General features: G+C 51.1%; 1 protein-coding gene across 1 annotated transcript in view; it reads right to left on the bottom strand.

The window, feature by feature from the left end:
- The window catches only part of NTF3 (neurotrophin 3), a 73,784-nt gene extending 55,008 nt beyond the window's left edge, over window positions 1–18,776 (bottom strand). The window contains exon 1 of the mRNA XM_061124067.1: window positions 18,645–18,776. Within this exon, the coding sequence (XP_060980050.1) occupies window positions 18,645–18,662 (18 nt within the window). The 5' untranslated portion in view covers window positions 18,663–18,776. The remainder of the gene's footprint in view (window positions 1–18,644) is intronic.
- Between the last annotated feature and the right edge of the window lie 1,371 nt (window positions 18,777–20,147).

Genomic DNA, 20,147 nt, shown 5'->3' with positions numbered 1-20,147 from the left:
CCAACCACTCTCTGAGGAAAGCCAGCACCATGAAAAGAAATAGCAAACTCTACTACCGGAAAAACTCAACCCCCTGGAGGCAGCTAAATGGGCAAAGAGAAAAGGACCTTGAATATTTCATAATCTCACAGATACAAGGCAGAACCTCCACAAAGGGAGAACAGGGATGTCTTAAGGGAGTTTTCATAATGAGGAAATAATAAACAAAAAGGTAAGGTAAGTCATCAATAAGCTCTGAGACTAGACCCATGATGCTGCTGGAAGGGAAGTTCTGTCTCAAGGATGCAGAGATAATGGTGTGGAGAGAGGATGATGAGAAGCAGCAGCTAGGGACAGACTCAGGGAATGGCCTTGCAGAAGGGATGAAGAACCCACACTGATGTGAACTCAAGTCTCCTGGACCACATCTCGACTGCCTAATGCTCGTCTGCTTCCAATGGGCAGTTCCATCTGCCCCTCCCGAATGTCAGCATGCTGAGATAATAGGCTTCCCTTGTGGCTCAGATAGTAAAGAATCTTCCCTGGAGAATGGAATGGCAACCTGCTCCAGTATTCTCGCCTGGAGAATTCCATGGACAGAGGAGGCTGGTGGGCTACAGTCCACGGGATAGCAAACACTCAGACACAACTGTGACTAACACGTTCACTTTCACTGAACTTACACCCCAGATGACATCATCAGAAAGTTGTCAAGGAATAACATTGATGCTTCCAAGACACAGCGGTAACGTTTCTTCCCATTTCTCATGGTGCCCCTTGAAGGCTCTCTCCCCAACTTTCAGTGCTGCAGCATCTCTTTTAAGGAATATTTTCTCAGGCTGACTTGGAGGAAAGCTGCCTACCAAAAAGAACAATATGTTATTAACATCAAAATACACCAGTTTCAACCACAACATGTATTTGTAAGGGAATTTACAGCTTGCAAAGCACTTTCCTATGCATTATCTCATCTGAAACTTTACCCTAATATGCTAAATCCCTAGGGTTTATAATTCTAGTTTACCAAAGAGTATACCAAGGCTCCAAGAGGTTGTGACTATTAGTGACTAGAACCTGGGTTCTCTTGCTTAAGTATCAGTTCTCTGTATAGTTCACTGTCATGAAGTTTGCATTCCGTCACCATGATCTCTGGGGCTTCCCAGGTGGCTCAGTGGTAAAGAATGAATCCGCCTGCCAATGCAGGAGACATGGGTTTGATCCCAGGATTGGGGAGATTCCCTGAAGAAGGAAATGACAACCCACTCCAGTATTCTTGCCTGAAGAATTCCATGGACAGAGGAGCCTGGCGGGCTACAGTTCATGGGGTCGCAGAGTCGGACACAACTTATTGACTATAACAACAAGGTACAACTGAATCACTTTGCCGTACGCCTGAAACTAACAGCATTATTAGTCAACTGTATTTCAATAAAATTTCTTAAAAAGAACCCAGATATAAATGTTTCAGCTCATATCTTGCCTCCTCTTTGAAACATTACTGTCCCTGGATTTAAAAACAGAAAGCCATTGCCGAGGGTGATGACTGTATGATGCGGGGTGGGGTGTGTGTGTTGCGGGGTGGGGGTGGGCAGTGGTGGCAGTGGAAGCTACCCATTGCCAAGAATGACTTCAGTTCCAGCCGCAGGATAGACATAGAGAGCCCTGTGGGTTTCTGCTTCCACTGTTTTTTTTTTTTTTTCTTTTTGCAGGGCTTGTCTCTGTCTCTGATAAGCAATTCCCTAGCAGTGCCTCGTGTAGACCGAGGTCCCCCACCTGCCTACACCTTCTTCACCCTCTGCTGCAGGTCCTGACCCCACCACCGCCATCTAGCAACCTCCCAGGAACCACCTCCGCAGGCCCAACATCTGGTTGGTGCAGCTCACTCCATCAAAGGTCCCAACTACACTCAGGCTCACTCACTAAGTTGTGTCCAACTCTTTGTGACCCCATGGACTGCAGCACACCAGGCTCCTCTGTCCTCCACTATCTCCCAGAGTTTGCCCAACTTCATGTCCACTGAATCGGTGATGCCATCCAACCGTCTCATCCTCTGCCACTCTCTTCTCCTTCTGCCTTCTGTCTTTCCCAGCATCACGGTCTTTTCCAATAAGTTGGCTCTTTGCATCAGGTGGCCAACGTATTGGAGCTTCAGCTTGAGCATCAGTCCTTCCAATGAATATTTAGGACTGATTTCCTTTAGGACTGACTGGTTGGACCTCCTTGCTCTCCAAGGGATTCTCAACAGTCTTCTCGAGCACCACAGTTCAATAGCATCAATCTTTCAGCACTCAGCCTTTTTATGGTCCAACTCTCAAATCTGTACATGACTACTGGAAAAACCAAAGCTTTGACTAGACAGACCTTTGCTGGCAAAGTGATGATGCCTTTGCTTTTCAATATGCTGTCTGGGTTTGTCATAGCTTTCAAATTTCATGGCTGCAGTTACCATCCACAATGATTTTACACCCAGAGCTCAGCGGTCTGGACTGGAGAACCCCAAAGCCAGAGGCTCAGAGAAGCATGCACTTAGCCGTGGGTGCTGGACATCCAGCCCCAGCTTGCCTGCCAGGAGACACAGGTAGCGCTTCTTGCAAACGAGAAACTTCAGGACGGCTACCACTCCACATGGTCCACCTTACAATTCAGGAACATGTCTTTGGAACTGTAACCTCATTTGGCATTTCAGATCTTGAATTTCAGCTTCCTTCTCTGCCCTCCACTCCCCTGCCCGCCTCACATCTTTCCTGATGGGAAAATGGCAAGAGAACTATTGCCTTCTGACCAGGAGGGCCATAGATTAAAGCTGGTCCTCAGCTCTTGGAAGCACCATCATCCTAAGCCTGGTATGTGGGTGGATCCCACAGACCCGAGATGGGAGAGAGGTGCTAACTTTCTCACTGAGCCACTGATGCTGGAATTGCCAGTCCTGCTCCGTAAATATACCAAGAGTGGGGCCTCTGACTGGTATGCAAGTTCCCAGGGAGAAGCAGGGCAGGAAATCTGACCATTCAGTGACCACAAACCATTCTGCACTCTGGAAGCACTGTGGACACTGCATGCCCTCCAGCGTGGGGTGAGAGCTGCCTCTGAGGGGGCAGTTGGGGGAATTAACCAGATGATGAGCACAAAGGTATCTGGACAACTCTTGGGCACTAGGAATGCCAGACTCTTCTCCTCTCTCTCTCTGCTCCCCCACCTCACCCTCAACATCCCCTTCAGAAGATAAGGTTGGGGGCACTTTGGAATCCGGCTGGGCCCCTGTGATCTGCCCTTCTGAGCTTCACATTCTGAGGTGGATGTCGGATAAGCAGGGAGCAGGAGAACTCAGCTCAAATGAGCTGATCATCCCTCAATGAGACAACAGACAACTCCTGACTTAGGACAGTTCAACTTAGAATTTTTGGACTTTAAGAGGACGTGAAAGTGATATACATTCAGTAGAAACCATACTTTTGAATTTTGATCTCTTTTTCCCAGGCTGGTAGTATGCATAGATTCTCTCTCATGATGCTACCCCTCGATCACGATATACTTTCAGCCATTCTCTACCCAGCCATCTATCCAACTTTCACTTGCAGTGGAGTGTTCAATGGGGTTTCCCTGGTGGTTCCGTGGTAAAGAATCCACCTGCAAGACAGAAGACCCAGGTTCAATCCATGGGTTGGGGAAGATCCCCTGGAGAAGGGCATGGTAACCCACTCCAGTATTCTTGCCTGGAAAATCCCATAGACAGAGAAGTTTACAGTCTGTGGGGTCACAGTCAGACATGACTGAGCGACTGAACATACATGCATGCACGCAAGCTGATGGAAGTGTTTTGAGCACACTTCAGGTAGACGGGGCTAAGCTGTGATGTTTGATAGTTGAGGTGTATTATTCAGTGCATTTTCAAACTACTATGTTTTCAACTTGTAATGGATTAATGGGGACCTCACTGAATGGGACAGATGCCACAGTGAAGCCTCAGAGGGGCAAGGACGGGGCAGAAGGAGTCCTACTCTGAGCTAGTGGTTCTCAACCTTGGCTGCATACTGAAACCTTTCAGTTCAGTTCGGTTCAGTCACTCACTCGTGTTCGACTCTTTGCAACCCCGTAGATTACAGCACACCAGGCTTTCCTGCCCATCACCAACTCCCGGAACTTGCTCAGACTTCTGTCCATCGAGTTGGTGATGCCATCCAACCATCTCGCCCTCTGTCATCCCCTTCTCCTCCTGCCTTCAATCCTTCCCAGCATCAGGGTCTTTTCCAATGAGTCGGTTCTCTTGATGAGCTTTTAAAAATACAGATGCCTCTGTCCTGTTCCTAGACATTCCACTTGAGTTGGCCAAAGTTATAAAATAGCAAAGTGTGAGGTAAGAACAGGACAGTAAGCACAAGGGAGAGTCTTTGTTGAACAAAGTCTTGAAAGGTAACACAGGAGAGTCTCTTTGGTTCCCTTGCCTTCACCAAGAGGCATTCCTGCATTATGGTAGGCCAAGTCACTGGACGGTCTAGGTCACTGTCATAAATACTTTCCTTCTCTGTGCTAACCAATGTGATCTCAAGTGATTCTCTATATGGATCCACTGTAAGCAAAAGAGGCTCTGTGGAATTGCGTATTTAGGAGATTGAAATACACACACACACACACACACACACACACTAACCCATAGGAAACATCAATAGATGGATCTGATGTCCAGAATCTAGGACTCTCTAGACACCCTAGAAACTGCATCATATGTCCACCCACTCTTCCAAGCCTATGAAAAGTTCTGCAGGGCCGGTAACCTCCTCCAGAGAAAGTTGCTATTAGAGTTTCAGATTTTCTGGGGTATCACTCAAAAAATCACTTTCTTTCCTGATCTGAAATGAAATCAATTAGGACAGAAATGTAAGAAAACCAGAAAAGGTCGGGAGAACCTCCCATGGCCCACTGACCTCTCAGCATTGTTATCGTACTGGTCCCCATTTCCCCAGAGTCAGAGCCACGCTGATCCATGACCTGTCCCCTCTCCCCCCAGCCCTTCGTCTCCCCAGGAGCCAGCAGTGGTCAGAGTGACCAGTGGTCAAGTCTGGCTTGATGCTCCCTCTGCCTTTCATTCATGTATTCACTCATTCATTCATTCTTCCATCAATCCAACCAACAATCTTCTTCCACTGAACAACTCTTTATGAAGAGCCATCTCCCATATTGCACCAGAGCGATCTTTTTTTAAAACAAAAGGCTAACTCTACCCTCCCTTGGGCCACCTCCACTGGCTCCATTGCCCTTGGGGTCGGGAGGAAGCTCAGGGCTGGCACTGCCTCCTACCCCCTCCCTCCCTTGACACATCGCCCCGTGCTGCTCCGGTGCGCCCAAGGACCTGGACTGCTTTCAGCTCTTTTAGTCCCTGGTTTCCCTCACCTGTGGCTCAGATGGTAAAGAATCCACTTGCAATGCAGGAGACCCAGGCTCAATCCCTGGGATGGGAAGATCCCCTAGAGAAGGGAATGGCAATCCATTCCAGTATTCTTGCCTGTAGAATCCCATAGACTGAGGACCCTGGCGGGCTACAGTCCATGGGGTTGCAAAGAGTTGGACACGACTGAGCACTTTCACTTCCACCTTTTTCCCTCACCTGGGGCCTCTTTCCACCGGCCTCCTCACCTGGAACTCTCCCCTATCCTCCTACTTTCACCCACAATTACAAATCACACCACAGACCATCAGAAAACCTCCTACGTTCACGGCTGGGAACCCAGCAAGCCTCTCCCTTCCTATTGGCTGCTCTTGGAAGAATCTCCCTTTCAACTTCTATCTCAGCCTCTGCTCACTCTCTCTCTTCAAGTAAGAGTCACAGACACCGCTGTGCCATGGAAAACACATGATAAACAACGAGAATTCTTCTCCAACTGCTAAAGCCCCCCCTTTTTTCCCTTCACAGTCAAAACTCAGACCCACGCTAAGGCTCCATCCTTGACTGTGCCTCTGTCGAGAGGTTCCCCAAGAACTCAGAAGACTTTCTGCAGACAGACGGTAATGTAATACAGCAGTCCCAAAAGCAGACGTAAACACTGCTGGGGGGCTGGGAAGAGAGAGTCCCCATTCATAGAGACCAAAACGTTAGCGGGAAACGCCAGAGGATTAGAGTGACAAGCTGAGGTCTCCCTACTAGTAACTCAACCCCAATCCAACTTGATTTCCGAGACTTGCTAATAGACCACAATCTAAAATATCTTTCTCTCTGTTCTCTCTCTCTCACACACACAGACGCACCGGGAGACAAGAACATGGAATAAATACACTGAAGGTTTCCTGCATGCTAAGAAAAAAGGAAAAAAAGAAAGGATGGGAGAGTGAGTTATGAAAAGCAACTTTCCCCCCATTTTAATCGATAGCCATCAAAAGTCTTAGATACTTTATATTGCTCCAGTGTCTTTTTCCACTGGACTGTCCCCAACTAGAAATATCACTTGTTATTTTATTGAGCAGAAAAATAGTTAATCTTGTTAGAAATTTTTTAAATTACTGCCAAGTCTGAATATTTTCTATTTGCTAAAATGTGATATGACTATATAAATAGTCAGCTGAGTAATTCAAAGAAAGTCACAATTATTTTTTCTCTATAAATCTATACAAATGGGTGACCTTTTAAAATCTGAAAAACGGTAATTCTGATTTGGCTAAAAACTAATGGATTTCTGTATCCTTTTATGTGATAGAATATGTAAATAAATAAAATTGAAAATAGAAAAAAGAAGGGGAAAAAAGGTCTTAGATACTTTAAAAACAACTCCATAAAGGCAATGGTAGAATGAATTCTAACATGAAAGAATCTTAGATCTGAGCTATGACCTACACGAGAAAACTAATGTAGTTTCTTTTGGAAAAACTCCTCGACTCAAGCACTATGCAGATGTGTTTTTGGAAGGATGGTCCAGGAGAGAAGCAGCGGGCAGAAACCTCCTGAAAGCCGATCACCTCCTTGTACTATACAGCACCCGCCGTGACTCTGGGGGAGTTCTCACCCTCCCGCCGTGTGGGGGGGGGCTGTCAGAACAGGACCACACCTTGAGACATCCTCCCTGCAGCGGATGCAAGAGGGACTCTGACTCTACTGGTCCTTGACAAGCTGGAGACATGGAGCCATCTCCCACCGTGTGCAAATGTGGGATGCGATGCCGGGTGTCATCCAAACTGACAACCCGGAGTCACAGGAAGCTGCCAGATCCCCGATCCCAGCTCAGAGCCTGTTGGCAGCAATCTCAGGAGTCACTCACCAAACTCTGGGCTTGCTAAAAGCAGACCTGCTCTAGCTGTCTACATTTGTTTTCCCCCATCACCCTGCCTACAAGGACTCCTCATTCCCCCAAACCCCCAAAGCCTCGGAGGTCCTGGCCACTCACGTGCCAAGTACCAAACATATCTTGCCCCACCCAGTGGCTTGTTTCTTTGCAGGTCTGTCCCGATTCCCAACTAGACTGCAAGGCTCTTGAAGGCAGGACCTAGCCTTTCTCCTCTTGGGAATCTACAGGGCACCCAGGTACCCAACAGGGTCATTAAGAAGAGGCATGAAGCCTCCTTCAAGTAATATTTCTGTTAAGCAGATAAGAAAAATATCCAACAGATGTGTTATGTTTTTTAAAAACCCCCTTCTAAATTCCAAAAGAAGTCACTTAATAAGGACCTGATGTCTGTTCTCTTTCTGCTGGTATCTGGACCGATTAAAAACAGGATGTGAAAAAAAAAAAAAAGTGCCGAGGCGCTCACTGAGCAGGAGGGACTCCTAGAGGACAGGAGTGGACAGTAGGTGGCAGTCTGTCCCTGTGTCAACAGTGGTCACCGACAGGACCCAGCACAGCCTCGAGAAGAGGCTCTGAAGAGCTTCAGGCCGACGCACTTCCCCTGCCTGAGCCAACGACAGCCAAGAGCAGGGCGACTGCTGGAAGGCACACTCATGAGCACACACACCTATTCATCCACCCAGACCCAACGCCTATACAACACGCACCTTCCGCAAGCTCTCCCAGGGAAGAACCAAGAGTTCCCATCACAACCGGCTCTGAGCATCCCTCACCTGAGGCTTGGTCTGGCCCGGGGAACTCAGGGAAGAGAAGACCACTGTCCTGCAGCAGAAGAGAAGACCCTCATGGATCCTCCAGCTTACTGCTGCTCAAGAGGATTCCCTATCATTATTCGCATCAGCAAACAACACTCCAGCCAGGAGCCCTGCATTTGAACATCCATGCTCAGCCTGCCCCTCCCTGGAGCCCAGTGATATAAGCCAAAATATGTTTAGTATATGGTACGTGGTCCATTGCCCTCAGCAGCTCCCAGACTCTGGAGCTCAGAGCTGCAGTGTTCATCTCTGCAGCTTCTCCAGCATCGAGCACACATCCTGAGACTTGTCAGCCAACAACAGGCTGTTCAATGAGTAACCTTTTTTTAAAAGTTTACTTTTAATTGGAGGATAATTGCTTTATAATACTGCATTGGTTTCTGCCATGAATGATCTCTGAACACGTGTTTTCGTTAAGTCTAGAGATGTTGTTGTTGTTTAGTCGCAAATTCTGACTCTTTGTGATCCCAGGGACTGTAGCCCACCAGGCTCCTCTGTCCATGGAATTCTCCAGGAAAGAATACTGGAGTGGGTTGCCATTTCTTTCTCCAGGGGATCTTCTCAACCTAGGGACTGAACCTGAGTCTCCTGCATTGGCAGGCTGGTTCTTTATGGCTGAGCCACCTGGGAAGCCCCTTAACTCATGTGCAGTGATGCCCAATTCTTCTGTCATGAAAACCTACATTTGCAGAAGGCCTTCTCTGAAGAGAGCAAGAACAGCCTCTCCTGGTGGGCAGGGAGTGAGCTTCCCAATCTCAGCCTCGGGACAGGCCAAAATGGGACACAGAGGACACGACTCTGGACCCGAGGAAAGGCACATCACCTCTCTGAGCCTGGCCTCTCACCACTGGCCTCCCTGATGACCCGCCATGCATTCACTCACCCAACACGTGTCAAGGGGTTGGGGACACAGAGATGAAAAGATGAGATCTCTTTCTTGGCAGTGCTCATCTTCTAGTGAGAAGACAGGGATGTAGGAAGGATGCCAGGAGAAAGGAATGGTGAATTGAAGATGTGAAAAGTGTTCATGTTAGTCGCTCAGTCATGTCTGACTCTTTGCGACCCCATGGACTGTAGCCCACCAGGCTCCATAGTATTCTCCAGGCAAGAATACTGGAGACGGTTGCCATTCCCTTCTCCAGGGGATCTTCCCAACCCAGGGATTGAACCCAGGTCTCCTGCATCGCAGGCAGATTCTTTACAAGGTCTGAGCCACCAGAGATGTCCCAGAGTGAAAGTATTAGTAGCTCGAAAAATGAAAGGTTGAAGGATGCTTTCAATATCCCTGGTGGGGAAGGGAGAGCCTTCTAAGTCCAACATAACACACAGAATCACCCTCCACGGCCATCACAAATTCAAGAACAGAGGTATATTTCTGCCACCCATATCTTCTTGTGATCTGAGGACATTTCCTTCTACATTGAAGCCATACTCCACATTAATCCATCCATCCAGGCCTTTCTACTAAACCTCAGTTCCCATAATTAGTGATGTGCCAGGAAAGGTTTAGAAGATCACCTAAGCCTCCAGGAGCCCTTCAGTCTCCACGGAGCACAGGAGGAAGATGGGACCTGATGTAGAGCAGAGACTCCCCAAACTGTCAGAGGCGAAGTCTGGGGTCTCTGTTCATGGTTCAGGGTCTTTCCGATTTCACTCACCAAAATCAGCTGCCCAAGGAGATATTTTATCCCATATAAACCTCTCCTGATGCTTCTAACTCTCAGTCCAAGACCTGCCACAAATCTGGCAAGCTTGCTTCTTCAGCACTTTATAAACATGCACTCCTCCATATGTTGAAGAACTTATCTGGCATCACATAACTTCATTTCCTCCTCCACCCCCTCCGCATCACTGCACGTTAAGTCCTCCAAGAGCACCAGGGATACCCGGAAATCCCCAGGCAGGGGCCCCGGGAGGCTTGGGGAGCAGCAAAGATGTGGAACGTGTGAACTGTCATGATGGGCAGGGGCCTTTTGACCTTCCAGTGAATCCAACTCCTTCTTTTTCTGCAAGAGGAAACAGAGGCCCATGGAGGGAGCATGGTTTGCTCAAGGTCGCATGGCTAGTTTGAGTCCTTCTCAAGGAGTGGTGCCCTGGAGGAGGAAATGGCACCCTACTTGAGTATTCTAGCCTGGGAAATCCAACAGACAGAGGAGCCTGGTGGGCTACAGTCCATGCAGCCGCAGAGAGTCGGATGTGAGAGTCGGATGTGATGGAGCTTCGCGCAGGAAGAGGTGAGATGAGCTATTCAAGGAAGAACAAGGTGGGTGTCAGGAGGGCTGGGGTCCTTCCTATCCCAGGACACATATGTTGGGAAACAAGTGGTTCCCAGAGCTGTATTTTCCCTCTTGGACCCAGTGAAAGCACGGGATGGATGAGCCCCATCAGGAGGAGGTCCACGAGACACAGAATGGAAATAATCCCAGACTAGGAACTTGAACTTTATTCCCTAAGGGACGATCTGGAGCCAGAGGGGGAGGATATTTTTAAATGCCAGGGGTTCAGACCTAAAAACAGAGAGAACACGGAGTGGGGGAGGGGGTGCAAGACCCAGCTCTCTATCATAAAAATGATAATAATAAGGCTATTACAAAGAAGAAAGCATCCCCCTACACATGGAACGTCATCTTAAATAGAGCGAACACAAACCTTTTGAGCACCCACAATTGCACAGGCATTAGGTGATTGTTGTATATTTACAAGCACATTGCAAATACCTTTCAGCAACAGAACAAAGTCATTCCCATTCATCACTTTGAAAATGTGTGTGTGGTGATGGAGATGGGAAAGTCAGTGGAGGGAGAAAAGACAAGAGCCTGAAGTCACACCCTCCAGGGATGGCAATATGCACCCTGAGAACCTCTTTGGCTTCCCTACTTTTGTGACTGCCCAGAGAAGGGCATGCAGCAAGCAAGTGCCCGGGATGGGGGACCCTACAACTGCTCTGCTTTGCATCAAGCAGAGCCTGGGGACCCCAGTCTTTGGCAGCAACTCCTGCCTTCAACCTCTCAGCAAGAAATCTATGTTTGGTCCCAGTATACATGGAGCGGGTTCCCCAGCCTTTCAAGGACTAGGGGTCTCCAAATTCTGAAGGCCCTTCATGTTATCCTCTTTTACTCTGACTTTGTGTAACCCTCATCACAGGTCTCAAGGAGGCTGGGACCCACCACCTCTCATGGGTGAGCGGATCAAAACCAGATGTCTGACTCCAATCTTATAGAGTTTACAAGGAGGCAATTGTGGCTTAAATCAATACCCTCATTCTGGAAGGGCAGATTCCCTTGTCAGCAGGATGGGAAGTGCAGGGGGAGGGTGAAAGGAGCTCAGACCTGATGCATGCTTTCCAGCAGGTGGCCAGAAAGCCTCAACATTTGTCTTGCAGGTGAAAATGAACCTTCCCGTGGAGCAGGCTACCCTGTGGGGTGACAAGCTTTGCAGGGGGATCAAGCAACCCCCACCGGGATGACATCATGGAATGCAGAAACAGAATCTGAATGGCAGGTGATGAACTTGGAATGGCCATGGGTTTCAGGCTACAAAGTCAGCACATGGAGATCTTAAGCAGACCCCTTAACCTCACATAACCTCAGTCTCCCCACCTGCAAAAGAGATTATTCTGGGCTCTGAGATAACACCATGTGATATTTGCAGTAACCCCTGGTGTCCAGCAAGTACTCAGACATTAACTATCGCCCTCATCAATCATTTTCAAAGTGGGTACTTCTCATAGTCAGAAACACTGATTCTAACAGGCATTCACATGGATGCTGGATGAGTAGCATCAGGTCTCAGTTCAGTTCAGTCAGTCGTGTCCGACTCTTTGCGACCCCATGAATCGCAGCATGCCAGGCCTCCCTGTCCACCACCAACTCCCAGAGCTTACTCAAACTCATGTCCATTGAGTCAGTGATGCCATCCAGCCATCTCATCCTCTGTCATCTCCTTCTCCTCCTGCCCCCAATCCCTCCCAGCATCAGGGACTTTTCCAATGTTCTACCAGAAAGCCAAACCCCACCCCTTCCAGCTCTGTCCACACTGTGCAGGCAGAGCCAACTTTGAGAATGTTCTTGGCTAAAACAAAACACTATGGCAAAAACTCTGCGTGCCGTTCTGCCTTTGACTCAGCCATTCCCCAAAAATTTAAAAAAAAAGTAGCTCATTGAGGATACGCCAAGATGCACTCTAACCAAAGCACATTAGCACCGATGAAGGAAGAGACTGAAGCTACTGTAAAATCCTCTGATGGTGCAGCTGGGATGGACTTTGAGATCCTCTAGTTCAAGTTCTCCATTGACAGATGGGTACATCCAGGCCTGGGTCACAAAGCAAGAGCTGACTAGTGACTGGCGGCAAACTGGTCCCCTACTTCCAAGTCAGCAGGCTTTCTGCTGCCCTGGGCTGCTTAAGATGACCTTGGCCTGAGAGTCTTTTGAGATCAGTATGGTCTTGGATGAGCAAGAACCTCAATCCTTTCAAAAATCCCCGATTAAACAAACCCAGAGGAGGTCTGGGACTCAACAGACACCTTTTCCGGAGATGCTGCTGAAAAGTGAGCCATCACAACAGACCACACCAAATTTCACTTCAAGATCCTTCTTCAGGGAAACCATACAGCCAGCCAGAGGTTAGTCCTGGGAGGACGCCCAGAGACAAACAGCCTCTGGGGGTTTCCAGTTAAGACTGCTTGAGAAGGACCATGACACAGATGTGGACACAAAACAGCCCATGCATTCTCACCACCCAGGGGTGGGTGCACATTTAGTCCCTTGGTGTTTTTAGGTAGAAGGAAAGCCTGATGTATGGAAAACTATCAGGATGACAAGAAAAGACTTTTAAGATCTCGGTCCATCTACATGCGCTTTCATAGGTTCTAAAGCGAGTTTTCTGGAAGACTTCCATTGTCCAGCCTCGATCTTAATAGAAATCTGTTCGGGCAAGAATGAGGCTCCATCTGCACTGACCTCATACTTCCTAAAAGCTCACACATCCTCCATCCCCAGATACAAATAATCGGGGGGGGGGGGGGGAAGCTGTTTGCAGCTTCTTCCACAATCTGGCTCTTCTGTAAGACACAATACGATGCCCATTCAATCTGAGCCAGGCACCATACACCTACCACCCACATCACAAGCTCTAAGAATGCCTCCTGCCCACCCAGGGCCCCCCTTATGTCCCCATGCCCCCACCCCACACACAGCCCCATTCTCCTCTCTTTCTGCTCATGCCTATCCACGCACAAAGTACATCCACAGCCCTTATCATCAGCCCTCTTCGGGTCTTAAGCTGGTCTCCAGTTGATCTGGTCCTTCTCCAACAGACCCAGTTTTAAAGAACGCTAAATCAAAAACCCTAGCAACGATCACTAGCTCAACATCCCCACCGCCAGAAACTGCCTGCCTCATTAAAGAGTAAAACAGCAGCTGGGGAAGGTTGGGAAGCAAGGTGGTGGGTTCATTCCAGCCAACACGTGGATTTACATTCCTTGCAGTTAGGGAGGGAGCACTATAACTGCTTGGGGAAGGGTCTGGAGAAGCCTGGAGCAGAAACTGCCTGCTCCATTAGCCCTCCTGGATGGAGGGGCCGAGGGGGAGGCCTGCACATCTGATCCACTGAGGAGGGGAGCTGCAGAGATGGGAAATGTTATGTAATTAAACTCTGCTGGCCTGTCCCGCCTGGGGAATGTGAGCGCCATCAGCAGTGACCTCTTCCAATCAACTTAATTGGCCCAATCTCGCCAAGAAAAGCAACGGAATTGGTTTAGTGCCTCATGGAAATAGCTTAGCTCCTGACTATTTATGGCCACTGAACTCAAGGATGGGAGCCTGACTCTGCGCCAGCAGTTGACAGCGTGTGCTGACTTCTGGGAGAACTCGGAGGCTTGAGTGGGTTTTCTGGCCCCTCTTTGGTCTCCATTTTTGTCTTTGGGGAAAGTGGGCCACGCCAACTTGCTGCACTGGGTGTCTGCCATATCACAGATCCACAGCTTGTGCCCCCCCAGGATCCACAGCCCAGAGAAAAACAGCCCTTCATGGCAACCCAGGATGCCTGGACTTTGCTCCTCTTTAATTCTAACATGCCAAAAAACAATAACTACTTTCTTTGTTCTCAAAATCACATTTCTTTTGGCGTCATGGTCCGCAGCAAAGGAAGACGTCTGTCTCAGATCATTAGTAACGTTCATTTGTGGACCACCTTTCTTCTGAATCCTCCAAAGACCTTTCAGGAATACAGCCCTCCATCAATAATCTTCTAGGCTTGGCTATCTCCATTTTACAGATGAGTAATCTGAGGCGGCCACAAAAGTTCTGTTTGCACAGTGGATGAGCAGCAGATAATCAGTGGACACAACATGTACTGTAAAGAGAAAGAGGTTTCAGGACCCGTCTTTGCAATGGTTCACATCCATGCTAGCACCTGTATTCAAGCTCATGTCATCTCCGAGTAAGGCTCTGTACTGCTAAACACACCAAGGTTTGACTGGGGGGGGTGGCGGGTGGGAGCAGAGTGAACTTTCCTCTCATTGAGTCATAGCAGACAATATCATTTTACACAAAGAGAAATAAGAAAGGATTGGAGAGATTAGAGAAGTTTCCTGAAATCACCCTGCTCCAAAGTGGCAGAACTGGATTGGAACCGAGGCATACCCAATGGGAAGCCTTCCATCTCCACCACACCATCCTCTCACCGCTGCGAAAGCCTCTGCCCAATGCTCAGACCCTGTATCAACCCTCTTCCAAAGAGGAATTTCCTCTACAGATAAGGTAGAACCTCAAAATGGCACACCTGTCATTTCAGGAATTCAAAAATGTCTTGAGTCAAATACAAGAGGCTTGTTTATGCTCTTTCAGCAACAGGCCTTAAAAAGGAGGTTCTAGGTCAGCAGGTATGCAGCCAGAGCACACCCCTCCCCCTGCTCCATCCCAGTCACCTCCCCAGCTCCTGCTGATATGAACCCAACCAACATCACACTCCTCTCCCTCCCCAAACGCTTCCAAAAGCCTGCAACCCTTCTTTTAACTGTACCTTTCAAACTTTGACCCACACGATACACATTTGAGCGTCCAAGACAATTTGCATCCTTCCTCGGCCCCAAAGAATTCCTGCAAAAACATACACCCCACCACCCCAACCAGAGCCAGAACATACACCCCTCTGGTCCTTCAGGCTAGCCTCCTCCCAGGTTCTTCACTTCAACTCTGCAGTGTGTGTGCACATACACGTGCACACACATCAGCTTTCCATTCGGCTCAGAAGTCATCCAAGACTAACACTCCCAAGCTGCATCTTCCTTGCATCTTCCACCTGATCAGTGCCTCACCCTTATGCAGCCCTACACAGGAAGCTTCATCCCTGCTGTGCTCTCAGAAACTCCACCCTCAGGTCTATCAGGACCTGCATTCTGACCCGGCTTGCTGCCCCCTCCCATTCCCAGCCTACACTCACTGCAAGAAACAGTAACAGCCCTCAGCTCCCTCCTTAACACACAAAACTATCCATCATCCCTATCTTTCTACAAAACCACAGATATATTTCAAGTCAGCTTCCCTTTGGCCTCCAAGATCCATAAACATCTCTTGAAACTGAATTACAGTTCTTAAAGAAACCTCTAGCACCGAGCTCTCCTGGTTCCTCCTGGCAAAACTGCAGGAGTTGGCTGAGCCCTGGGAAGAATTTTTCTAGGGCACCATGCCATGCCCCAAAGCCCAGGAATGGGCTGAGCCTCCAGCAGGCATTTCACACATTTTAATTGATGATCAATAATAATTGGTGATGGTGAATTCCTTTATTAAATTGAAAAACCCATTATAACCATCATACATCATGCATCCCCACCACTAGGCATGCAAAGCACATTTCTCCGCTCACTCCAATATTGCACATGCATCCCCACCACTAGGCATGCAAAGCACATTTCTCCGCTCACTCCAATCTTGCACGCACATTCCCCACCCGTGCCAACACACAGAAGACTTTTCCCCTTAAAAGTGCATCCCTCACCTTAAGCCTTCTCCAGTACCCTCCTCTCTGGGGTAGGGGATGTAGAGGAGTAGAAAGCGAAAACCACTCCAGCATCTTTTTCTGCAGATGCCCCATCTCTCTAGAATAAGTGTCTGAACCCACACTTTCCTGTTCCCCACAGACCCCAGTGCCATTCCAGCCAAATTCCCCAGGACTCATTCACAAAGTTCACACTCTGATCTTTGCAGATAATAACCGCCCCCCGCCCCCGGCCCCCGTCCTTTGGTAATCGGAAAGCGCCTAGCCCAACCTTCCACACACGTCCCACCCCCCACGGCCGTCCTCCCACGCCACACCCACTCCGTGTGTCTGCGCAGGCACGCACAAGCCATCTGCTGAAACACACCGTACCTCTCCTGCTCTGACACCCTTAGCGGGCACAGATTTCTCATTAGTACACCTATGTGCCCACATGCTCTCACCTGCTGCTTGGCAGCCGTGCGCCCTTTAAAGAGACCCTCAGAAACAAATATCTCCACCTGCACACTCAGCAGAGGGAGCACCAGCACTCTGATTTTCCAGCAACCTCCTTCCCTGACCAAACAGCGCCCAGGGGTCCCCGATGGCCCTCCACAGGACACAGATCCTGTTAGCCCAGAGCCAAACCCTCCACTCAGAGCTACAAAACAGTCCACAGCTGCGCAAACCCGCGCGCGCTCCTACTGCAGCCCCGCAGACTTCCTCCTGCCCCCCAACACTATTCAGAGCCCCCTTTCTTACCATCTCCCCCTCTTCTAACGCCATACCCAGGTCTGAGCATTAAAGGCCAATGCAGAGGCCTTTGGATTTTCTCCCCTGAATCCTACACCCCCACTCCCACCTTCTTTGTGTGTGTGGGGGGCGTTAAGTGGGGGCAGGCGGAGGACGTCGGAGAATTTTTGAGTGCTGGGAAAACAGAACCGACCGCAAAGTTCCCTCGCGTTACAACTTTCTCCATCCTGACGTTTGGGAAGGTGGGTTGCGACTCGGCTCTAGGTTCTGCAGGGTGGGAGGGGGTATCTCTTCAGTAAAAAGCAGGTCTCCCAGCACAGTCGGTAAGCGGCTGAGTCCTGGGGTGACACCCACCCCTTTTAGCCCGCCCCCACCCCACCCCACCCTCGAGCTCCCGCCCCCTGCTCATCGCGCACATAAACAAGACCAAAGCGCTCAGTCGCCAGCTCTCCAGCTCCGAGCCCTGCGCTCTGGCTGCCTTCCGGCAGCCGCCTGCACTCAGACCTCTGAACCTGCCGCCAGAGGTCTAGACCAGGCGGCCTAGTTCGGAGTTTTCTGCACCTGGAAGCTCCCAGCCAGGGATCCAGCGAGAGGGATCCTAACTAGTCAGCAGCCGCCACCCGATTCGGCGCGCGGGTCTCGGTGCCTTTGAGGAACGCAGCCGCCCGACTCCCCGAAAGAAGCAGGGTCTCCTCCTAGCGCCCGAAAGTCACCAGGACAGTCCCCTCCCCCACCCAGCCCCTCCTTTCCCGAACCTTCAACTCCCAAACTTCCCAAATTTCCTTCTGAGTGTGACTTGGCGCTCTCGGGCCACGGAGCACTTCGATCCTTGGCGGGGTGGGGGGTGGGGGGGCTCTGAAGTCCGACCTATATGCGTCGCGCCCCGGGCCTCCGAGCCTCCCCGCACCTCCGATTCCTAGAGCTGGCCCGGAGGAACAGGAGGGACTCCCCAGTGATTGCCAGGCCCCCCGCGCCCGCCGCTCCCCGCCGGGTACTCAGAGGCGCGGGCCGCGCACGCAGCTCCGACATCGGCGGCTCAGAGACCCAGGGTGGGGTGGCCACCGGCCTGTACGAGCCCCGGGGTGCTCTGAGCTTTCCCAGGAAGCTCCGAGCAGAGGTAGGGGGACTCCGGCAGGTAGCCGCGCCGCGAGGAGTCTCAACTCCCCAAACTGGGAAACGTCTCTCCAGGTCTGGAGCTCCACATCCCCTCCCCCAGTCCCACCGGGCCCCAGAGAGGGAGGAGAGTCGAGAGCCCTGCGCCGCGGCGAACCCGGCGCCGGGGGCGCGTGCGGGGAGCGGCGGCGGCTCCCTCGCCTCCCCGGATCCGCCTGCCACCCTCTTTGTTACGGGGTGCGCGGGGAGCTCCTCTGCGCGAACAGACGGATGTGATGATGAGGGGCTGGCGGTTCTGCCGAAGCCCTTCCTTGCCCTTCCGTCGTCTCCCTTTCCCCTCGCCTCCGCCCCCCATTTCCAATCCTGGTCCCTTAAACCTGATCACTTTCCCAGATATTGGGCGGTTTCTCCCGCGGCAGCCGAGGGACGGGAGAGACGAGGTGGGGAAGAGTGAGTGAGAGTGTGTGTGTGTGTGTGTGTGTGAGAGAGTGTGTGTGTGTGTGTATGTGAGTGTGTATATGTCTGTGTGCGCGCAGGGGTAGCCGTGATCTCTCCATGGCCTGGGCAGATCCCGGCGTAAACTTCGGGAAGACAAGAGCCAGGGAAAGTGCGGGAGCGCAGCACGATGGGGTGGGGGCGGGGTGCGGAGCCGGGGCCCCGCGCGGGTCCCCCAGTCCATCCCCCTACTGGGCCCCCCGGCCCCCGAACCTGCGCACCCAGCGCGCCCGCCTCTCCTTACCGTGGCAGAAGTAACCATGGCATCCGTGTGACTGTTTCCAGGGACGTCGACATGAAGAGAAAGGTGGACGCGAGCTCGGTCATCCAAAGTCTCCCCCACTCCGCCGCCGCCACCCCCCAGCAGGGGACAAAAAGAGCAGGAGAAAGAAAAGCGAGGGAAGAAAGTAGTTGCGCCGGGCTCTCTCGGGGGCCGCGCGCGGAGCTGCTCGGTAGGGAGAGGAGCCTTCAACTCTGAGTCCCGCGAACATAATCTGCGCGGTTATAACCAGCCAACCCGGCCAGATGGCTCCGCGCTCAGCGCCTTAACCCCTTCGGCGCCGCGCCGCCCGCCCCCGCGCGCCGCCCGCCGCGCACGCCTGCGCTCCAGCGCCCCTCCGGCTGGGGTCGGGGGCCAGTGAGGGGACCGGGTCATTTCCCACAGCCGCTCTTAAAGAAAAATACCCCCGACTTCCAAGGAATGTATGCTTCGGTTTGCCCCCTCGATCTCCCTTTTAGAGATCCAGGAAAAAAAACAAAAACGAGATATTCAACTTTTCACTGCACTTTATACGTTCATGCCGTCAGCCTGTCTTATTTGTTCCTTTTCTTGAAAAAATTCTTTTTGATCTTCTTTTTGCTTTTTATTTAAGGTTTTTCTTTACAAAGCGGAAGGCTCTTTCTTGCCCCTTTCCCCAAGGCGGCTGGGGGTCTAATGTGCAAACCCCTCAGAACCTTCCGGTTCCAGACCTCTTCCCACCCGCTACCAAGTCCACCGGTGGGTCCTACACCCTCCCCGCCACCAGAGCGTGCCCCGGTGCCACCGCTCCCCTGGGTGCTCGCCGCTCCGGGACCAGCTCCTAGGGCGCATCCGTCGGTGCAGGGGGATCAAGCCAGAGAGGTGTGGGGTGGGAGTCAGGGGACCCAGGGACGGGCGGTTGTGTGTGCGCCTGTGTGTGTTTGTGCGAGCCTGAGCTTGGAAGGGAGGGGTGATGAATCGGAGGCTCCCACTCCACGAAGCCTTCAGCTCCTCCTAAGCCCCTTCCATCCAAACGAGGGTCTGCCCCTGCAGCCTTGCGCCCTTTCAGCACCCACCAGTCTGCAGGCGGGGACCGCGCGGGAAGGCCAGCGCCAGACCGACTTTTCTAAGCGCTCCGAAAGCAGTGACGCCCACTTCCCCACCCGGCGATTATTCGAGGAATGGAAGGACAGGGGGCAAAAATCTCTTATTTCGAGATAATTTTAGCTGTCCATTAGACCCCGCTTGCGGCGAGCTCGGTCTCTAAATTTACCAACTTAAGTCATCTTGCTTTGGCCCATTTGCCATCAAGAGAAGTGGTGGGGGGCTGGAAAATGTCACTTAAGGGTCAATGAGTTAACCCAGAGTCTCAGTGTTTTGCCCTCCAGTCCCCGGGTCGTGGCGTGGGGATCCTTATCTCCATGTCCCCCCACTTCTTCCTCTGTGCCATCTCCGCGACCCCTCACCCCATCTCTTGCCTGGACCTCTGGACTCGCGCGACATTGGGGG

This window comes from Dama dama, chromosome 22 (genome assembly GCF_033118175.1).
Source record: "Dama dama isolate Ldn47 chromosome 22, ASM3311817v1, whole genome shotgun sequence".
NCBI lineage: Eukaryota > Metazoa > Chordata > Mammalia > Artiodactyla > Cervidae > Dama > Dama dama.
Note: the sequence above shows the minus strand (reverse complement) of the source record. Positions and strands in the feature narration are given on the sequence as shown.